This window comes from Tasmannia lanceolata, unplaced genomic scaffold (assembly GCF_043159265.1).
Source record: "Tasmannia lanceolata isolate RefF3 unplaced genomic scaffold, GAP_Taslan_0.1 ptg000013l, whole genome shotgun sequence".
NCBI lineage: Eukaryota > Viridiplantae > Streptophyta > Magnoliopsida > Canellales > Winteraceae > Tasmannia > Tasmannia lanceolata.
In genome coordinates, this window is record NW_027518690.1 from 12,246,349 (window position 1) to 12,264,111 (window position 17,763).

General features: G+C 36.5%; 1 protein-coding gene across 3 annotated transcripts; it reads left to right on the forward strand.

Moving 5' to 3' along the window:
- Positions 1-726: 726 nt before the first annotated feature.
- LOC143889799 (uncharacterized) lies at positions 727-17,137 on the forward strand. Of its 3 annotated transcripts, XM_077394154.1 has the most exons (9): positions 727-3,056; positions 10,672-10,742; positions 10,831-10,878; positions 12,655-12,731; positions 12,824-13,145; positions 13,249-13,318; positions 13,409-13,456; positions 14,734-14,785; positions 15,076-17,137. In XM_077394154.1, exons 1-5 carry the CDS (start codon positions 2,924-2,926, stop codon positions 12,867-12,869), a joined length of 375 nt encoding a protein of 124 aa, XP_077250269.1. In that variant the 5' UTR covers positions 727-2,923; the 3' UTR covers positions 12,870-13,145; positions 13,249-13,318; positions 13,409-13,456; positions 14,734-14,785; positions 15,076-17,137. The 3 variants fall into 3 exon arrangements, with proteins under 3 accessions (XP_077250269.1, XP_077250268.1, XP_077250267.1); XM_077394153.1 differs by having other exon boundaries at positions 13,409-14,785; XM_077394152.1 differs by lacking the exon at positions 15,076-17,137 and having other exon boundaries at positions 14,734-15,058.
- The last annotated feature ends 626 nt before the right edge of the window (positions 17,138-17,763 follow it).

Below are 17,763 nucleotides of genomic sequence, written 5' to 3' on the forward strand. Positions count from 1 at the left end.
ACTCTTCTATGAAATGAATCCTATAGAAAATTGAAATTTTTCTAAAGGATTCATTTAGCGGACCCCAACTAGTTTGGGACAAAGGCTTTGTTGGGTTGAGTTGATGTAAGCTGGGATTGAGGATTGAACCTCCCAGGTCGAAAGCCAGAGCCTTAGCAAATTGGACTAGAGGGTCAACCCCACGCCAAAACTCAACTGCATTGTGATATTTTCAACCCCTTTTATTCTATTCTCTTTACACTACCAGGGCTGGCCCAGGGAAGAAAAAGGGGCTAATATATAATGATCTTGATATTTGCACTACAATTGTTTTATAATTGCACAAACTCAGCTTGTCTTTTGGTTTTTAATTGGCTTCTGAGAGCTTTTTACGTAACTGTAATAGCTGAGTGATTGGGATTAACAAAACATGATAGTGCCAACATCAGTCGCCTTTCTCTTCAAAAAATTAATTCAAAATCACCTCAACGGCTACGAGTATAAAAAAGAGCCCTTAGAACTTCTCAAAATCTGACCGTCCAAATTTAAAGGGAGTAGATTGTTTTTGGACTAAAAAATAAATAAATCAAAATCATTCCAAAGTTACAATTTGAAAAGGTGCTTTCTAGCCGCTAGCTTCTTCCTAAACTCCAACGGCTAGAAATTCAGAAGTAATTGACCGTCGTTGCCTCTCCTTGTTTTGAATTAAAAAGGTTGGAGAGAGAGAGAGAGAGAGAGAGTAGAATTTCAAGGTGGGGTCTTGAGCCTTACTTTCATGGAGTCAAGGTAGAATTTCAAGGTGGGGTCTTGAGCCTTGCTTTCATGGAGTCAAGGTAGAATTTCAAGGTGGGGTCTTGAGCCTTGCTTTCATGGAGTCAAGGACTAGAGGTACTCTAAGCCTTAGTTTCCTATTTCAATATTTTTTTTCTTGAAGAACAGTTAAGCCCAGTTTTCATTGGCTTTTTTAAAGGTTTGTTTTCTCCTTTCTTCTTTGATTTTAATATGTTTTTAACCCCATTTTACTTTATATTTTTTCTCTGGTTCTTCTGAAATCCTTTTACCGATCCAGCCCTTCAAATTCTCATTGTTTCTTCTATCAATTACTACCTCTTTGCTTTCAATGGTTTCTGGCAATCAAAACACACCCAATGGCTTTTTCAAATTAAATAGCCACCCTCTTTATAAGTACAACCCAAATTGATATTTTCACCCTTTTCTAAGCATTTCCACCTCTTTTGTTTGAGGTGGAAATTCACCCATTTATTTTTGGAAAGGACAAACAAAATGGGTGGAAATATTGAGAAGTTGGTGAGCGTATCATTTCATTCCCAACTATAAAAACAAGACCATATTCTCTCTATACTAGGGTCGTCCTTGAGGGAAAGAAATTTCCTAAACTAGGGTTTCTCAGCCTCTAAAAACTTGGAGAGAAATCACATATGGGGACGACCTAACATTCAAAAGGCATCTCAGAAAGCCATTGCCCTGCCTCTCTATAGGCTCTCGGCTCGCTATGATGCCCACATCTCTGCTATTTCTTAATCGATCTTTTGTGATTTTTGTTTTTGTGTAACAATGGGACGAACTCAAGCCTAGAGGTATAAAAAGAGCTTTCTCTAGCCGTTGGATTATCTCAAAATCAGACCTTCCAAATTCAAAGAAATTTGACTTCAGAAAAAAATAAAAAATAAAATTCAAAATCACTCCAGCTTTACAATTTCAGAAGGTGCTTTCTAGCTGTTAGCTTCTTCTCAAAATCAAATGTTCAAAATTCAAAGGAGACCGTTGGCTCTAATTGTTTTAAATTAAAAAGGTTGGAAGAAGAGAAGGTACTCTATATTTCACAAGGTGGTCTTGAGCCTTGAAAGAGATACTCCTCTTTAAGAGGTTGGTTTTCTATTTCAATTTTTTGAACATTGTGATGGTATTTCTCCTGGTATTTTTCTGCTTAGTTTTTTGTGAGTGGCAGTGCTGATATATTCATCTTCATTGGCTTTTTTATGTTGTGTTTTCTCCTTTATGTTATTTCAAGATGGGTCTCATTAAGAAATGTTATTAGCCAGCCAGCCCTTCAAATTCTCATTGATTTCTCTATAGATTACCTCTTTTCTTTTCGAGGAACCCTTTTGATTTTTGTCTTCTTATTGAATGTGTATGTGTGCTTTGTGTTCTGTTGAGATTAAGATTTTTTTGTCATTGGTTTCTCTATGACATAAGTAGGATCTGTACTCTGTATTAACCTGCTGTAATATTTGGCATTTGTACTCTGTTAAGTTTAAAGTTTTTTGCCTGTTGTTAGACCTAAAGAAGATACAACCATGTTTTTTATTTTTTATTTTGAGTTTGAAGAAAAGAAAAACTGTCAAAATGGGTTTTCTCTATCATTTCACCGGAGCTTAAGGGCTTTCAGGAAACCCTTTATTCTATGGTTTTATTATAAAACAAGAGCTGAGATTATTGAGTCTGTGTGAAAAGGAATAACTGCACTGATTATTGAGGCTATGTAAAATGTGCATCCTCTCTTTGCAGCAACATCTAATTCCTATCTTGAATTTTTTTTTATTCAGGTTTCAAATATAACGGATTCTTTGCCCTTAGAGTCTCCTTTTTCACTCTTTGTCTGAGTTTTGTTTTCATAAGTTTCCCCACTTAACTTGCAAATTGCTCACCTTGATATTTGCATTACCATTGTTTTTATAATTGCACAAACTCAGCTTGTCGTTTTGTTTTTAATTTGATTACCTTTGACAGCTGTTTAAATAATAAAAGACAAGATGAGTTCGTGCAATTAACAAAACATTGGATAATCTCAAAATCAGACCGTCCAAATTTAAAAAAAATTGATCGTTTGTTCAAGAAAAAGAATAAAGAAAAATTCAAAATCACTCTAGCTGTTACAATTTCAAATGGTGTTTTCTAGCCGTTAGCTTCTTCTCAAGATCAGATGGGCAAAATTCAAAGGAAAATTGGCCGTTGGCATCTCCTTGTTTTGAATTTAGAAGGTTGGAAGAAGAGAAGGAATTTCAAAATCACTCCAGCTGTCTTGAGCTTTGCTTTCATGGCGTCAAGGGCAAAAGGTACTTGTCTTTTTAACACTTGGTTTTCTATTTATTTATTTTTCTTGATGAGCTGTGATGACATTTTTCATATTAGTTTTTGTGAGTGGCAGCAGTGGCTGATATTCATCTTCATTGGATTTTTAAGTTTTCTATTTTATTTTTTTCTTGATGAGCTGTGATGGTATTTTTCTGATTAGTTTTTGTGAGTGGCAGTGGCTGATATTCATATTAGTTTTTGTGAGTGGCTCTCTGCTTCTTATCAAATTCCCATTGATTTTAAGTTGGGTCTCCTTTCATTCCGAAACCCATTTTAGTTGTTGTGTTCTTATCGAATGTGTATGTGTGCTTTGTGTGAACGGAGAGGAGGGATTCAGTTCTCTCTTTACTCTGTTGAGATTAAGATTTTGAACATCAATTTATTATAAAGATTTAGCCCATCCTACTGCACTAGGGGCGTAAAAGAGCCGAGCCGAGCCGAGCTTGGCCAGGCTCAGCTTGGCTCGTTAAGCTCAAAAGCTCGGCTCGGCTCGGCCAGGCTCGCGAGCCTTACCGAGCTCGGGTTATATTATGTTCACACCCCTCATCTTCCCTGGACAGCCCTACTAGTGTAATTTGACTACTTTTTTTACACTATGGGGGGTGGTCCTAGTAACAAATATTTTGCCCCCCCTTTCACTCCCTGGCAACCCTTTTAATGTATAAATTAATATATAATATATATATTTAAATATATTAAATTCTTAACGAGCCTTAACGAGCCGAGCCTGGCCTAAATTGGGCTCGGCTCGTTAAGCTTAACGAGCCTGGCGAGCCGGCTCGGCTCGGCTCGTTAAGGATTCGAGCCGAGCTCGAACGAGCCTCCGAGCCTGAGCCAAAATTGACACCCTTATACTGCACTGAACTTTGGCTTATTGATTTAACTTTCTGAATCAGATTTTATCTTGTATCATAAGGGTAGTCTCTCTCATATTTAACCTGATTGTTACTGTTAACTACCAACTTCTCCAAAAGCTTGAGCTTTTGGAGAGAGGCATTATCTATCTTTTCTACTTTAACACTCCCCCGCACGTGTGGCCCACTTGGCAAACACGTGGCACATGTGGTCCCACTTTGGGCTGACCATCGCATGTGGATTTTTGCTATCCGGGAGGTTTGAACTCGAGACCTTTGGCTTTGATACCATGTTAACTTACCAACTTCTCCAAAAGCTTAAGCTGTTGGAGAAAGGCGTTATTTATCTTTTATAATTTAACACTCCCCCGCACGTGTGGCCCACTTGGCAAACACGTGGCACATGTGGTCCCACTTTGGGCCGACCATCGCATGTGAATTTTTGCTATCCGGGAGGTTTGAACTTTTGAGACCTTTGGCTCTGATACCATGTTAACTAACCAACTTCTCCAAAAGCTTAAGCTGTTGGAGAGAGGCATTATCTATCTTTTCTACGAGAAAGGTGTTATTTATCTTTTATACTTTAACACTCCCCCACACGGGCCCACTTGGCAAACACGTGGCACATGTGGAATTTTGCCATCCGGGAGGTTTGAACTCGAGACCTTTGGCTCTGATACCATGTTAACTTGCTAACTTCTCCAAAAGCTTAAGCTGTTGGAGAAAGACAATATTTATTTTTTATACTTTAACACTCCCCCGCACGTGTGACCCATTTGGCAAACACGTGGCACATGCGGTCTCACTTTGCGCTGACCATTGCATGTGGATATTTGCTATCCGGGAGGTTTGAACTCGAGACCTTTGGCTCTGATACCATGTTAACTAACCAACTTCTCCAAAAGCTTAAGCTGTTGGAGAGAGGCATTATCTATCAAGTTTTACTCTCAGCTGCTTTAACATATTCAAGAAGTTGTGAGTGAGAATTCCTAAAGATGGATAAAGAGAAGTTTGAGTTAATAAGGAGGTTAAGGATACTTGACAATGTGCTAAATAAATTTCAAGACTAGGAATCAAATGTTATCAACATACCTATACAATGGAGATGCCAATTCGTCTGTCAGCGACAATCTTGAGTACTTTTTGAACTCTTCAGCAAGATGATTTAAACCATTCACACATACCTTACACAGTGTTACATAAGTTGTGACTCATAGAACATACATACATCTTTAAACCACTCCACAAACAAGAACATAAGCCCCGTAAATAGGAACACATACATACTCAAGCCCTACATGCATACATAAGTTGTGACTCAAAAGAACCCAGTGTGGTGCTTCAGGGTTCTCCAAAACGGGTCTCCATTCAAGCTTGTTCTACAACTTCTTCTCTATTGTCAAGACTCACTGACCTAGAATTATCACAAATCAGGATCTCACCTAGTAAGCAAAACTTCTTTGGATGTCAGAAAAGTTTATATAAAATGAATTACTATACGTTTACCTCAATACACATACATACTCAAGCCCTACATACATACATAAGCTGTGACTCAAAAGAACCCAGTGTGGTGGTTCAGGGTTCTCCAAAACGGGTCTCCATTCAAGCTTGTTCTACAACTTCTTCTCTATTGTCATGACTCACTAACCTAGAATTAGCACAAATCAGGATCTCACCTAGTAAGCAAAACTTCTTTGGATGTCAGAAAAGTTGATATAAAATGAATTACTATACGTTTACCTCAGTTGCCCAAGTATCCTTGTAGTAGATTTGCAGTCACCCCCATGCACTGAACTTTGTCTGTGAGCACTGCCTGCCTAAAATGAATTGCTATATCGGATGGGTTGGATTAGCAATTTAATAAGATTTTTGGGCACTGCCATATGAGGGGCCCACTTTACTTTTTTTTATGGGTATGAAATTTATGTTTAAAATACACACTAATGTATCACATAACATTGCTACTTATAAAAAACAACATAGTATACACATTATAGAGTAACAAATAAAAAATAAAGTAAAAGATAAAAAATGCTTTTCCCTCACTATAGATAGGTCATGTCCCTAAAATCTCCTCCATAAGATAATTCTAATACTTGATTTGTGGATGTCTTAAACATTTTTTTATTTTGTGGCGATTTTTATGTTGTCATTTGAACTTTTTAAGTCGTCTCATTTTTTTATTTTTTGGCGATTTTTATGTTGTCATATTATTTTGAACTTTTACAGTCGTCTATGTTACATGAAGATTTGAGGGTTTGAATCATCATAGGGATGTCTTAATGTTGTCATTATTTTGAACCTTTTAAGCCGTCTATGTTACATGAAATATATTTGAGAGTTTGAATCGTCATAGGGAAATGATTTTTAGGAGACAACCTACCTATATGGTAAGGGATCAACAAATGAATGACATCTTAATATCAGGGCCAACTATAAAAAAATTTTGAGGGTACACATTCCAAATAACATGCGTGCCACAAGTGAGGCCAACAAACGAATGGCATTTAAATTTGAGGACTCACTTTACTTCTTCTTTTTATGGGCATACGATATTCACATTCCAAATAACATGTGTATAATAGAAACTAAGACTTAAAGAACATGTGTATAATAGAAACTAAGACTTAAAGAGAAGTTCTTGTTCTCTACTCGTCCAATATCTTTTTCTTTCTCTCTGTTTTCAACTTTCCTCCACTTGTGAAATATAGAGTAGTTTCTTCTCTTCTTTCAATCTTTTTAATTCAAAACATGTGTGGGACCACCCTATAGGTAGGTTGAGCCAGGAGGCTTGGCTACCCCTTGCATGGCTTAGGCCTCAAACCAGGGGCTAGTAGGGCCTAGCCAATCTCATGGAGAACACCACCAATGGTTACGCCCAACGAGACACCTACGATTCAACATAAACCTAAAATACCTAGGCCTAATTTAATCTTGAATAAACCTTTGGGATTGGTGGTTACCCTCCTTGTATTTTACACTAGGATTGATTTCCTCGCTTGTATAGCTACCCTACCTTTAGGGATAATGAAAAACATTGAAACCCATTGTAAGTAATCATAAGGTATACCTTAGAGATGAACCGTGAGCTTTCAAGTGACATAGGGTATACCTTAGAGATGAACCGTGAGCTTTCAAGTGACAACGAACTGCAACTACTCTGCCCATTAGGGAAAAAAACGTTCAAATGTTAGTATCTCCTCTGAAAATCAGTAAAAAAACAGAGGAGAGAGAAAGTTCTTAAACTAATCTCCTTACTAGCCACTTTTAGTTTTACTCTCAGTTGCTTTAACATATTCAAGAAGTTGTAAGTGAGAATTCCTAAAGATGGATAAAGAAAAGTTTGAGTTAATAAGGAGGTTAAGGATACTTGACAATGTGCTAAAAAATTTCAAGACTAGGAATCAAATGTTATCAACATACCTGTACAATGGAGATGCCAATTCGTCTGTGAGCGACAATCTTGAATACGTTTTGAACTCTTCAGCAAGATGATTTAAACCATAAGTTGTGACTCATAGATACATACATCTTTAAACCACTCCACAAACAAGAACATAAGCCACGCAAATAGGAACACACATACATACTGAAGCCCTACATGCATACATAAGCTGTGACTCAAAAGAACCCAGTGTGGTGCTTCAGGGTTCTCCAAAACGGGTCTCCATTCAAGCATGTTCTACAACTTCTTCTCTATTGTCAAGACTCACTGACCTAGAATTACCACAAATCAGGATCTCACCTAGTAAGCAAAACTTCTTTGGATGTCAGAAAACTTGATATAAAATGAATTACTATACGTTTACCTCAGTACACGTACATACTCAAGCCCTACATACATACATAAGCTGTGACTCAAAAGAACCCAATGTGGTGCTTCAGGGTTCTCCAAAACGGGTCTCCATTCAAACTTGTTCTGCAACTTCTTCTCTATTGTCAGGACTCACTGACCTAGAATTAGCACAAATCAGGATCTCACCTAGTAAGCAAAACTTCTTTGGATGTCAGAAAAGTTGACATAAAATGAATTACTATACGTTTACCTCATTTGCCCAAGTATCCTTGTAGTAGATTTGTTGTCACCCCCATGTACTGAACTTTGTTTGTGAGCACTGCCTGCCTAAAATGAATTGCTATATCTGATGGGTTGGATTAACAATTTAATAAGATTTTTGGGCACTGCCATATGAGGGGCCCACTTTACTTTTTTTTATGGGTATGAAATTTATGTTTAAAATACACACTAATGTATCACATAACATTGCTACTTGACAAATACACATTAAAAAACAACAAAGTATACACATTATAGAGTAACAAATAAAAAATAAAGTAAATAAGGAGGTTAAGGATACTTGACAAATGACAATGTGCTAAATAAATTTCAAGACTAGGAATCAAATGTTTTCAACATACCTGTACAATGGAGATGCCAATTCGTCTGTGAGCGACAATCTTGAGTACGTTTTGAACTCTTCACCAATATGATTTAAACAATTCCCACGGACCTTACACAGTGTTACATAAGTTGTGACTCATAGAACATACATACATCTTTAAACCACTCCACAAACAAGAACATAAGCCCCGCAAATAGGAACACATACATACTCAAGCCCTACATGCATACATAAGCTGTGACTCAAAAGAACCCAGTGTGGTGCTTCAGGGTTCTCCAAAACGGGTCTCCATTCAAGCTTGTTCTACAACTTCTTCTCTATTGTCAAGACTCACTGACCTAGAATTACCACAAATCAGGATCTCACCTACTAAGCAAAACTTCTTTGGATGTCAGAAAACTTGATATAAAATGAATTACTATACGTTTACCTCAGTACACATACATACTCAAGCTCTACATACAACATACATAAGCTGTGACTCAAAAGAATCCAGTGTGGTGCTTCAGGGTTCTCCAAAACGGGTCTCCATTCAAGCTTGTTCTGCAACTTCTTCTCTATTATCAAGACTCACTGACCATTCAAGCTTGTTCTGCAACTTCTTCTCTATTATCAAGACTCACTGACCTAGAATTAGCACAAATCAAGATCTCACCTAGTAAGCAAAACTTCTTTGGATGTCAGAAAAGTTGATATAAAATGAATTACTGTACGTTTACCTCAGTTGCCCAAGTATCCTTGTAGTAGATTTGCTGTCACCCCCATGTACTGAACTTTGTCTGTGAGTCCTGCCTGCCTAAAATGAATTGCTATATCTGATGGGTTGAATTAGCAATTTAATAAGATTTTTGGGCACTGCCATATGAGGGGCCCACTTTACTTTTTTTATGGGTATGAAATGTATGTTTAAAATACACACTAATGTATCACATAACATTGCTACTTATAAAAAACAACAAAGTATACACATTATTGAGTAACAAATAAAAAATAAAGTAAACGATAAAAAATGCTTTTCCCTCACTATAGATAGGTCATGTCCCTAAAATCTTCTCCATAAGATGATTCTAACACTTGATTTGTTGATGTCTTAATCATTTTTTTATTTTGTGGCGATTTTTATGTTGTCATTTGAACTTTTTAAGTCGCCTCATTTTTTATTTTGTGGCGATTTTTATGTTGTCAAATTATTTTGAACTTTTTCAGTCGTCTATGTCACATGAAGATTTGAGGGTTTGAATTGTCACAGGGATGTCTTAATGTTGTCATTTTTTTATATTTTGTGGTGATTTTTATGTTGTCATTATTTTGAACCTTTTAAGCCGTCTATGTTACATGAAATATATTTGAGAGTTTGAATCGTCATAGGGAAATGATTTTTAGGAGACAACCTACCTATATGGTAAGGGATCAACAAATGAATGACATCTTAATATCAGGGCCAACTATAAAAAAATTTTGAGGGTACACATTCCAAATAACATGCGTGCCACAGGTCAGGCCAACAAACGAATGGCATTTAAATTTGAGGACTCACTTTACTTTTTTTTTTATGGGCATACGATATTCACATTCCAAATAACATGTGTATAATAGAAACTAAGACTCAAAGGGAAGTTCTTGTTCTCTACTCGTCCAATCTCTTTTTCTTTCTCTCTATTTTCAGCTTTCTTTCCTCCACTTGTGAAATATAGAGTAGCTTCTTCTCTTCTTCCAATCTTTTTATTTCAAAATATGTGTGGGACCACCATATAGGTAGGTTGAACCAGGACGCTAGGCTACCCCATGCATGGCTTAGGCCTCAAACCAGGGGCTAGTAGGGCCTAGCCAATCTCATGGAGAACACCACCAATGGTTACGCCCAACGCGACACCTACGGTTGAACATAAAACTAAAATACCTAGGCCTAATTTAATCTTGAATAAACCTTTGGGATTGGTGGTTACCCTCCTTGTATTTTACACTAGGATTGATTTCCTCGCTTGTATAGCTACCCTACCTCTAGGGTCAATGAAAAACATCAAAACCCATTGTAAGTATGTATGTGTGTTCCTATTTGCGGGGCTTATGTTCTTGTTTGTGGAGTGGTTTAAAGATGTATGTATGTTCTATGAGTCACAACTTATGTAACACTGTGTAAGGTCCGTGTGAATGGTTTAAATCATCTTGCGGAAGAGTTCAAAACGTACTCAAGATTGTCGCTCACAGACGAATTGGCATCTCCATTGTACAGGTATGTTGATAACATTTGATTCCTAGTCTTGAAATTTATTTAGCACATTGTCAAGTATCCTTAACCTCCTTATTAACTCAAAATTTTCTTTATCCATCTTTAGGAATTCTCAATCACAACTTCTTGAATATGTTAAAGCAGCTGAGAATAAAACTGAAAGTGGCTAGTAAGGAGGTTAGTTTAAGAACTTTCTCTCTCCTCTTTTTTTTTACTGATTTTCAGAGGGGATCCTAACATTTGAAGGTTTTTTCCTAATGTGCAGAGTAGTTGCAGTTCTTTGTCACTTGAAAGCTCACGGGTCATCTCTAAGGTATACCCTATGATTAGTTACAATGGGTTTCGATGTTTTTCATTGACCTTAGAGGTAGGGTAGCTATACAAGCGAGGAAATCAATCCTAGTGTAAAATACAAGGAGGGTAAGCACCAATCCCAAAGGTTTATTCAAGATTAAATTAGGCCTAGGTATTTTAGATTTATGTTGAACCGTAGGTATCGCGTTGGGCGTAACCATTGGTGGTGTTCTCCATGAGATTGGCTAGGCCCTACTAGCCCCTGGTTTGAGGCCTAAGCCATGCATGGGGTAGCCTAGCCTCCTTGTTCAACCTACCTATATGGTGGTCCCACACATGTTTTGAATTAAAAAGTTTGGAAGAAGAGAAGAAGCTACTCTATATTTCACAAGTGGAGGAAAGAAAGTTGAAAATAGAGAGAAAGAAAAAGAGATTGGACGAGTAGAGAACAAGAACTTCTCTTTATGTCTTAGTTTCTATTATACACATGTTATTTGGAATGTGTATATCGTATCCCCATAAAAAAAGAAGTAAAGTGAGTCCTCAAATTTAAATGCCATTCGTTTGTTGGCCTCACCTGTGGCACGCATGTTATTTGGAATGTGTACCCTCAAATTTTTTTTATAGTTGGCCCTGATATTAAGATGCCATTCATTTGTTGATCCATTACCATGTAGGTAGGTTGTCTCCTAAAAATCATTTCCCTATTTCCCTATGACGATTCAAACTCTCAAATATATTTCATGTAACATAGACGGCTTAAAAGGTTCAAAATAATGAGAACATAAAAATCACCACAAAATAATAAAAAATGACAACATTAAGACATCCCTATGACGATTCAAACCCTCAAATCTTCATGTAACATAGACGACTGAAAAAATTCAAAATAATTTGACAACATAAATATCGCCACAAAATAAAAAATGAGGCGACTTAAAAAGTTCATTTGTTGATCCATTACCATGTAGGTAGGTTGTCTCCTAAAAATCATTTCCCTATTTCCCTATGACGATTCAAACTCTCAAATATATTTCATGTAACATAGACGGCTTAAAAGGTTCAAAATAATGAGAACATAAAAATCACCACAAAATAAAAAAAAATGACAACATTAAGACATCCCTATGACGATTCAAACCCTCAAATCTTCATGTAACATAGACGACCCTCAAATCTTCATGTAGGTAGGTTGTCTCCTAAAAATCATTTCCCTATTTCCCTATGACGATTCAAACTCTCAAATATATTTCATGTAACATAGACGGCTTAAAAGGTTCAAAATAATGAGAACATAAAAATCACCACAAAATATAAAAAAATGACAACATTAAGACATCCCTATGACGATTCAAACCCTCAAATCTTCATGTAACATAGACGACTGAAAAAATTCAAAATAATTTGACAACATAAATATCGCCACAAAATAAAAAATGAGGCGACTTAAAAAGTTCAAATGACAACATAAAAATTGCCAAAAAATAAAAAAATGATTAAGACATTCACAAATCAAGTGTTAGAATCATCTTATGGAGAAGATTTTAGGGACATGACCTATCTATAGTGAGGGAAAAGCATTTTTTATCTTTTACTTTATTTTTTATTTGTTACTCTATAATGTGTATACTTTGTTGTTTTTTATAAGTAGCAATGTTATGTGATACATTAGTGTGTATTTTAAACATAAATTTCATACCCATAAAAAAAAGTAAAGTGGGCCCCTCATATGGCAATGCCCAAAAATCTTATTAAATTGCTAATCCAACTCATCAGATATAGCAATTCATTTTAGGCAGGCAGGGCTCACAGACAAAGTTCAGTACATGGGGCTGACAGCAAATCTACTACAAGGATACTTGGGCAACTGAGGTAAACGTATAGTAATTCATTTTATATCAAGTTTTCTGACATCCAAAGAAGTTTTGCTTACTAGGTGAGATCCTGATTTGTGGTAATTCTAGGTCAGTGAGTCTTGACAATAGAGAAGAAGTTGTAGAACAAGCTTGAATGGAGACCCGTTTTGGAGAACCCTGAAGCACCACACTGGGTTCTTTTGAGTCACAGCTTATGTATGCATGTAGGGCTTGAGTATGTATGTGTTCCTATTTGCGGGGCTTATGTTCTTGTTTGTGGAGTGGTTTAAAGATGTATGTATGTTCTATGAGTCACAACTTATGTAACCCTGTGTAAGGTCCGTGTGAATTGTTTAAATCATCTTGCTGAAGAGTTCAAAACGTACTCAAGATTGTCGCTCACAGACGAATTGGCATCTCCATTGTACAGGTATGTTGATAACATTTGATTCCTAGTCTTGAAATTTATTTAGCACATTGTCAAGTATCCTTAACCTCCTTATTAACTCAAACTTTTCTTTATCCATCTTTAGGAATTCTCACTCACAACTTCTTGAATATGTTAAAGCAGCTGAGAGTAAAACTGAAGTGGCTAGTAAGGAGGTTAGTTTAAGAACTTTGTCTCTCCTCTTTTTTTTTACTGATTTTTAGAGGAGATACTAACATTTGAAGGTTTTTTTCCCTAATGTGCAGAGTAGTTGGAGTTCTTTGTCACTTGAAAGCTCACGGGTCATCTCTTAGGTATACCCTATGATTACTTATAATGGGTTTCGATGTTTTTCATTAACCCTAGAGGTAGGGTAGCTATACAAGCGAGGAAATCAATCCTAGTGTAAAATACAAGGAGGGTAACCACCAATCCCAAAGGTTTATTCAAGATTAAATTAGGCCTAGGTATTTTAGTTTTATGTTGAACCGTAGGTGTCGCGTTGGGCGTAACCATTGGTGGTGTTCTCCATGAGATTGGCTAGGCCCTACTAGCCCCTGGTTTGAGGCCTAAGCCATGCATGGGGTAGCCAAGCCTCCTGGTTCAACCTACCTATATGGTGGTCTCACACATGTTTTGAATTAAAAAGATTGGAAGAAGAGAAGAAGCTACTCTTTATTTCCCAAGTGGAGGAAAGAATGTTGAAAACAGAAAGAAAGAAAAAGAGATTGGACGAGTGCAGAACAAGAACTTCTCTTTAAGTCTTAGTTTCTATTTCAATTTTTGTTTGTTGATGAGCCGTGATGGTATTTTTCCGCTAAGTTATAATGAGTGACAGCAGTGGCTGATATTCATCTTCATTGGCTTTTTAAAGTTTTGTTTTCTCCTTTCTTCTGTGAGTTTAATATTGCCGACATTTTTTTCTCTCTTTCGTCAAGATGGGTCTCTGGTTCTTCTGAAATCTTTTTAGCCACACCCTTCAAATTCTCGTCGGTTTCTCTATTTCATTATTTTTCTTCTTTGCATTTTCCTGTGCTGCTATTTTTAACATTTGTACTCTGTTGAGATTAAGATTTCTTGCAGTTGTTTTCTGACCTGAGAATATACAACCATGTTTTTTATTTTTTTTTATTTTGAGGAATAGAATATCTGTCAAATGGGTTTTCTTTGCCGTTTCAGATCTACCAATTCATTAGAGCTTCAAGGCTTTCATGACACCCTTTTTATTCCAGGGTTTTATTAGAAAACGAGAGCTGAGATTATATTGAGGCCCTGTGTAACTAACTCAACTCTCTAAATTGAATTTTTTTTTACATGAGATCTTAGTCTAATTCCTGTCTTGAATTTTATTCAGCCATCAATTATAAGGTTGCCTTTTTGTGGTTGTCTTTTTTTTTTTTCACTCTCTTCATCTGGGTTCTCAGAAGTTTCTGCACTTAGCTTGCATCTAAAATTGTTATGGCTAAAAAAGGGTAATTTTTAAGACATCCTGGGGACGTGGACTACAACTTTCAGATGTTTTATGGTCTAGAACAAACATGTCGTGCTACTAATAAGCCCAATCTTCTTGTATTGGGGTTCCAACATGCAGAAATCAGCTGTAGGAAAGGGTGCTACAAATAATGCAGTGCATACCCAAACAGGTACATGTTTGCTGGCAAATTTTCTTACATGGGTGAGATCAAATTAAATACATGGAGACTTGGGCAGCTGAGCTAAACATGTAGCAATCCATTTTATATCAAATTTTCTGACATCCAAAGAAGTTCTTTTGAGTCATAGCTTATGCATGCCTGTGGGGCTTGTGTATGTATGTTCCTATTTGTGGGGCTTGTTAATAAGACATCTGATTAATAGTCGTGTAATTTATTTAGTGCATTGTAGAGTACCCTTTACCTCCTTATTAACTATCCTTTTCTTTATCAATCTCCAGGAATACTCGCTCAGTACTTCTTGAATATGCTGAGAGTAAAACTGAAAGTGACTGGTAGTCGTGAAATTTATTTAGTGCATTGTAGAGTACCCTTATTAACTATCCTTTTCTTTATCTATCTCCAAGAACACTCGCATATATTCAAGCAACTGAGAGTAAAATTGAGAGGGAAACTAGTGAGGTTAGTTTGAGAACTTTCTTTCTCATATTTTTTAGTGATTTTGAAGGTGGGACTAAATTTGAAGTTTTTTTCCCTAATGTGCAGAGTAGCTGCAATTCTTTGTCACTTAAAAAAGCTCACAAGCTGTCATCCGAGGTATATATCCCCCATCACTACGTACGACGGGTCCAGGCCCGGGGCCCCCTGGGCACAGTATATGGCTAGGCCCAATATTCTGCAATAGTTTTTAGTGCGATGTTGTCAAACCATATCGGTTCATTGGCCCAAGGAGAACTGCTATAGTGGTGGTTTCACTTTTCACGGCGCCGACCAATGAATCCATCAGTTGATATTTGGACTCTTTTCGATGAGAATGTGCGGCACGCATGTTATTTGGAATGTGTACCCTCAATTTTTTTTTAAAAGTTAGCCCTGATATTAAGATGTCATTCATTTGTAGGTAGGTCGTGTCCTAAAAATTATTTCCCTATGACGATTCAAACCCTCAAATATATGTAACATAGACGACTTAAAAGGTTCAAAATAATAACATAAAAATAACCACAAAATAAAAAAGACAACATTAAGACATCCCAATGACGACTCAAACCCTCAAATATATTTCATGTAACATAGAAATAGCCACAAAATATAAGTAGCATAGATGACTTAAAAAGTTCAAAATAATATATGACAACATAAAAATCGGCACAAAATAAAAAAAATTTGGACGACTTAAAAAGTTAAAGTGACAACATAAAAATCGCCACAAAATTAAAAAAATGATTAAGACATCCACAAATCATGGGTTAGAATCATCTTATGGAGAAGGTTTTAGGGACACGACCAATCTATAATGAAGGAAAAGCAAGTAATCTTTATTTTTTTTATCTATTACTTTATTTTTTATTCATTACTCTATAATTTGTATACCCCTCAAATATATTTAAAGCAGGGGACTCTCTCATATTTAGGTGTGATTCATTTGTTTCTCCCCACCATGCTTATGCCCCCAAACTCATCTTCCTACGATGATTCAAACCCTAAATATATTTAATGTAACATGGGCGACTTAGAGAGTACATGAAAATGACAACATAAAACCCTCCACAAATCAAATGGTTTGAATCATCCTATGGATAAGATTTTTGGGGCTACAATGAGTGAATGAATGCAAGTAATCTTTATTTTTTTATCTACTACTTTGTTGTTTTTTATAACTGGCAATGTTATGCGATACATTAGTGTGTAATTTAAACATAAATTCATACCCATAGGAAAAAGTAAAGTGGGACCCTCATATCTAGCGGCGATCAGGCACTGCCCAAATATCTTATTAAATTATTCATCCAACCCATCAGATATAGCAATTCATTTTAGGCAGGGCAGTGCTCACAGACAAAGTTCAGTACATAGGGGTGACAGAAAATCAACTACAAGGAGGAGAAGTTGGGCAACTGAGGTAAATATATAGTAGTAATTCATTTTATATCAAATTTTCTGACATCCAAAGAAGTTTTACTTATTAGGTGAGATCCTGATTTGTGCTAATTCTAGATCAGTGAGTCTTGACAATGGAGAAAGTTCTAGAACAAGCTTGAATGGGGAGACTCCTTTTGGAGAACACTGGGTTATTTTGAGTCACGGCCTATGTATTGTATCTACGGCTTGAGTATGTATGTTCCCATTTGTGGGGATTATGTATATTCTTGTTTGTGGAGCTTGTGTATATGTTCTTGTTTGTGGAGTGGTTTAATATGTATGTTCTATGGGTCACAACTTATGTAACATTGTGTAAGGTCTGTGTGAATGGTTAATAATCTTGTTAGCGGGGGTCTAAGCTTTTGCTGAAGAGTTCAAAAGTTCTCATGACTGTCGGGAATGCTCACAGACGAATTGGTATCTGCATTGGACAGGTATGCTGATAACATTTGATTCCTAGTCTTGAAATTTATTTTAACTCATTGTCAAGTATCCTTTAACCTCCTTATAACTCTTACTTTTCTTTATCCATCTTCAGGAATTCTCACTCACAACTTCTTGAATATGTCAAAGCAGCTGAGAGTAAAACTGAAAGTGGCTAGTAAGGAGGTTAGTTTTTTTTTTTTTTACTGATTTTCATAGGAGATACTGACATTTGAAGGTTTTTTTCCCATGTGCAGAGTAGTTGCAGTTCTTTGTCACTTGAAAGCTCACAGGTCATCTCTAAGGTATATACCCTATGATTACTTACAATGGGTTTCGATGTTTTTCATGGACCCTAGAGGTAGGGTAGCTATTCAAGTGAGGAAATCAATCCTAGTGTAAAATACAAGGAGGGTAACCCAATCCCAGGGGTTTATAAAAATGCCATTAATTTGTCGGTCCTCACCGATGGGTAGTCGTGCCTCGAAAGTTCTTCATCATATGATGATCCAAACCCTCAAATACATTTTGAGTAACATAGACGGCTTAGAAGGTTCAAAATAACACGGCAACATAAAATTTTACATCTACAATCAAGGGCTAGAATCATCTTATTTTCATCT

What these genes read in the sequence shown, in the direction of transcription:
- LOC143889799 (XM_077394153.1), top strand. Translation starts at nt 2,924, where the DNA reads ATGGGCAAAATTCAAAGGAAAATTGGCCGTTGGCATCTCCTTGTTTTG. An exon ending in CATGGCGTCAAGGGCAAAAG is followed by an intron (nt 3,057 to 10,671) that starts GTACTTGTCTTT and finishes ATCCATCTTTAG; the next exon opens with GAATTCTCAATCACAACTTC. An exon ending in GCTCACGGGTCATCTCTAAG is followed by an intron (nt 10,879 to 12,654) that starts GTATACCCTATG and finishes AATTCATTTTAG; the next exon opens with GCAGGCAGGGCTCACAGACA.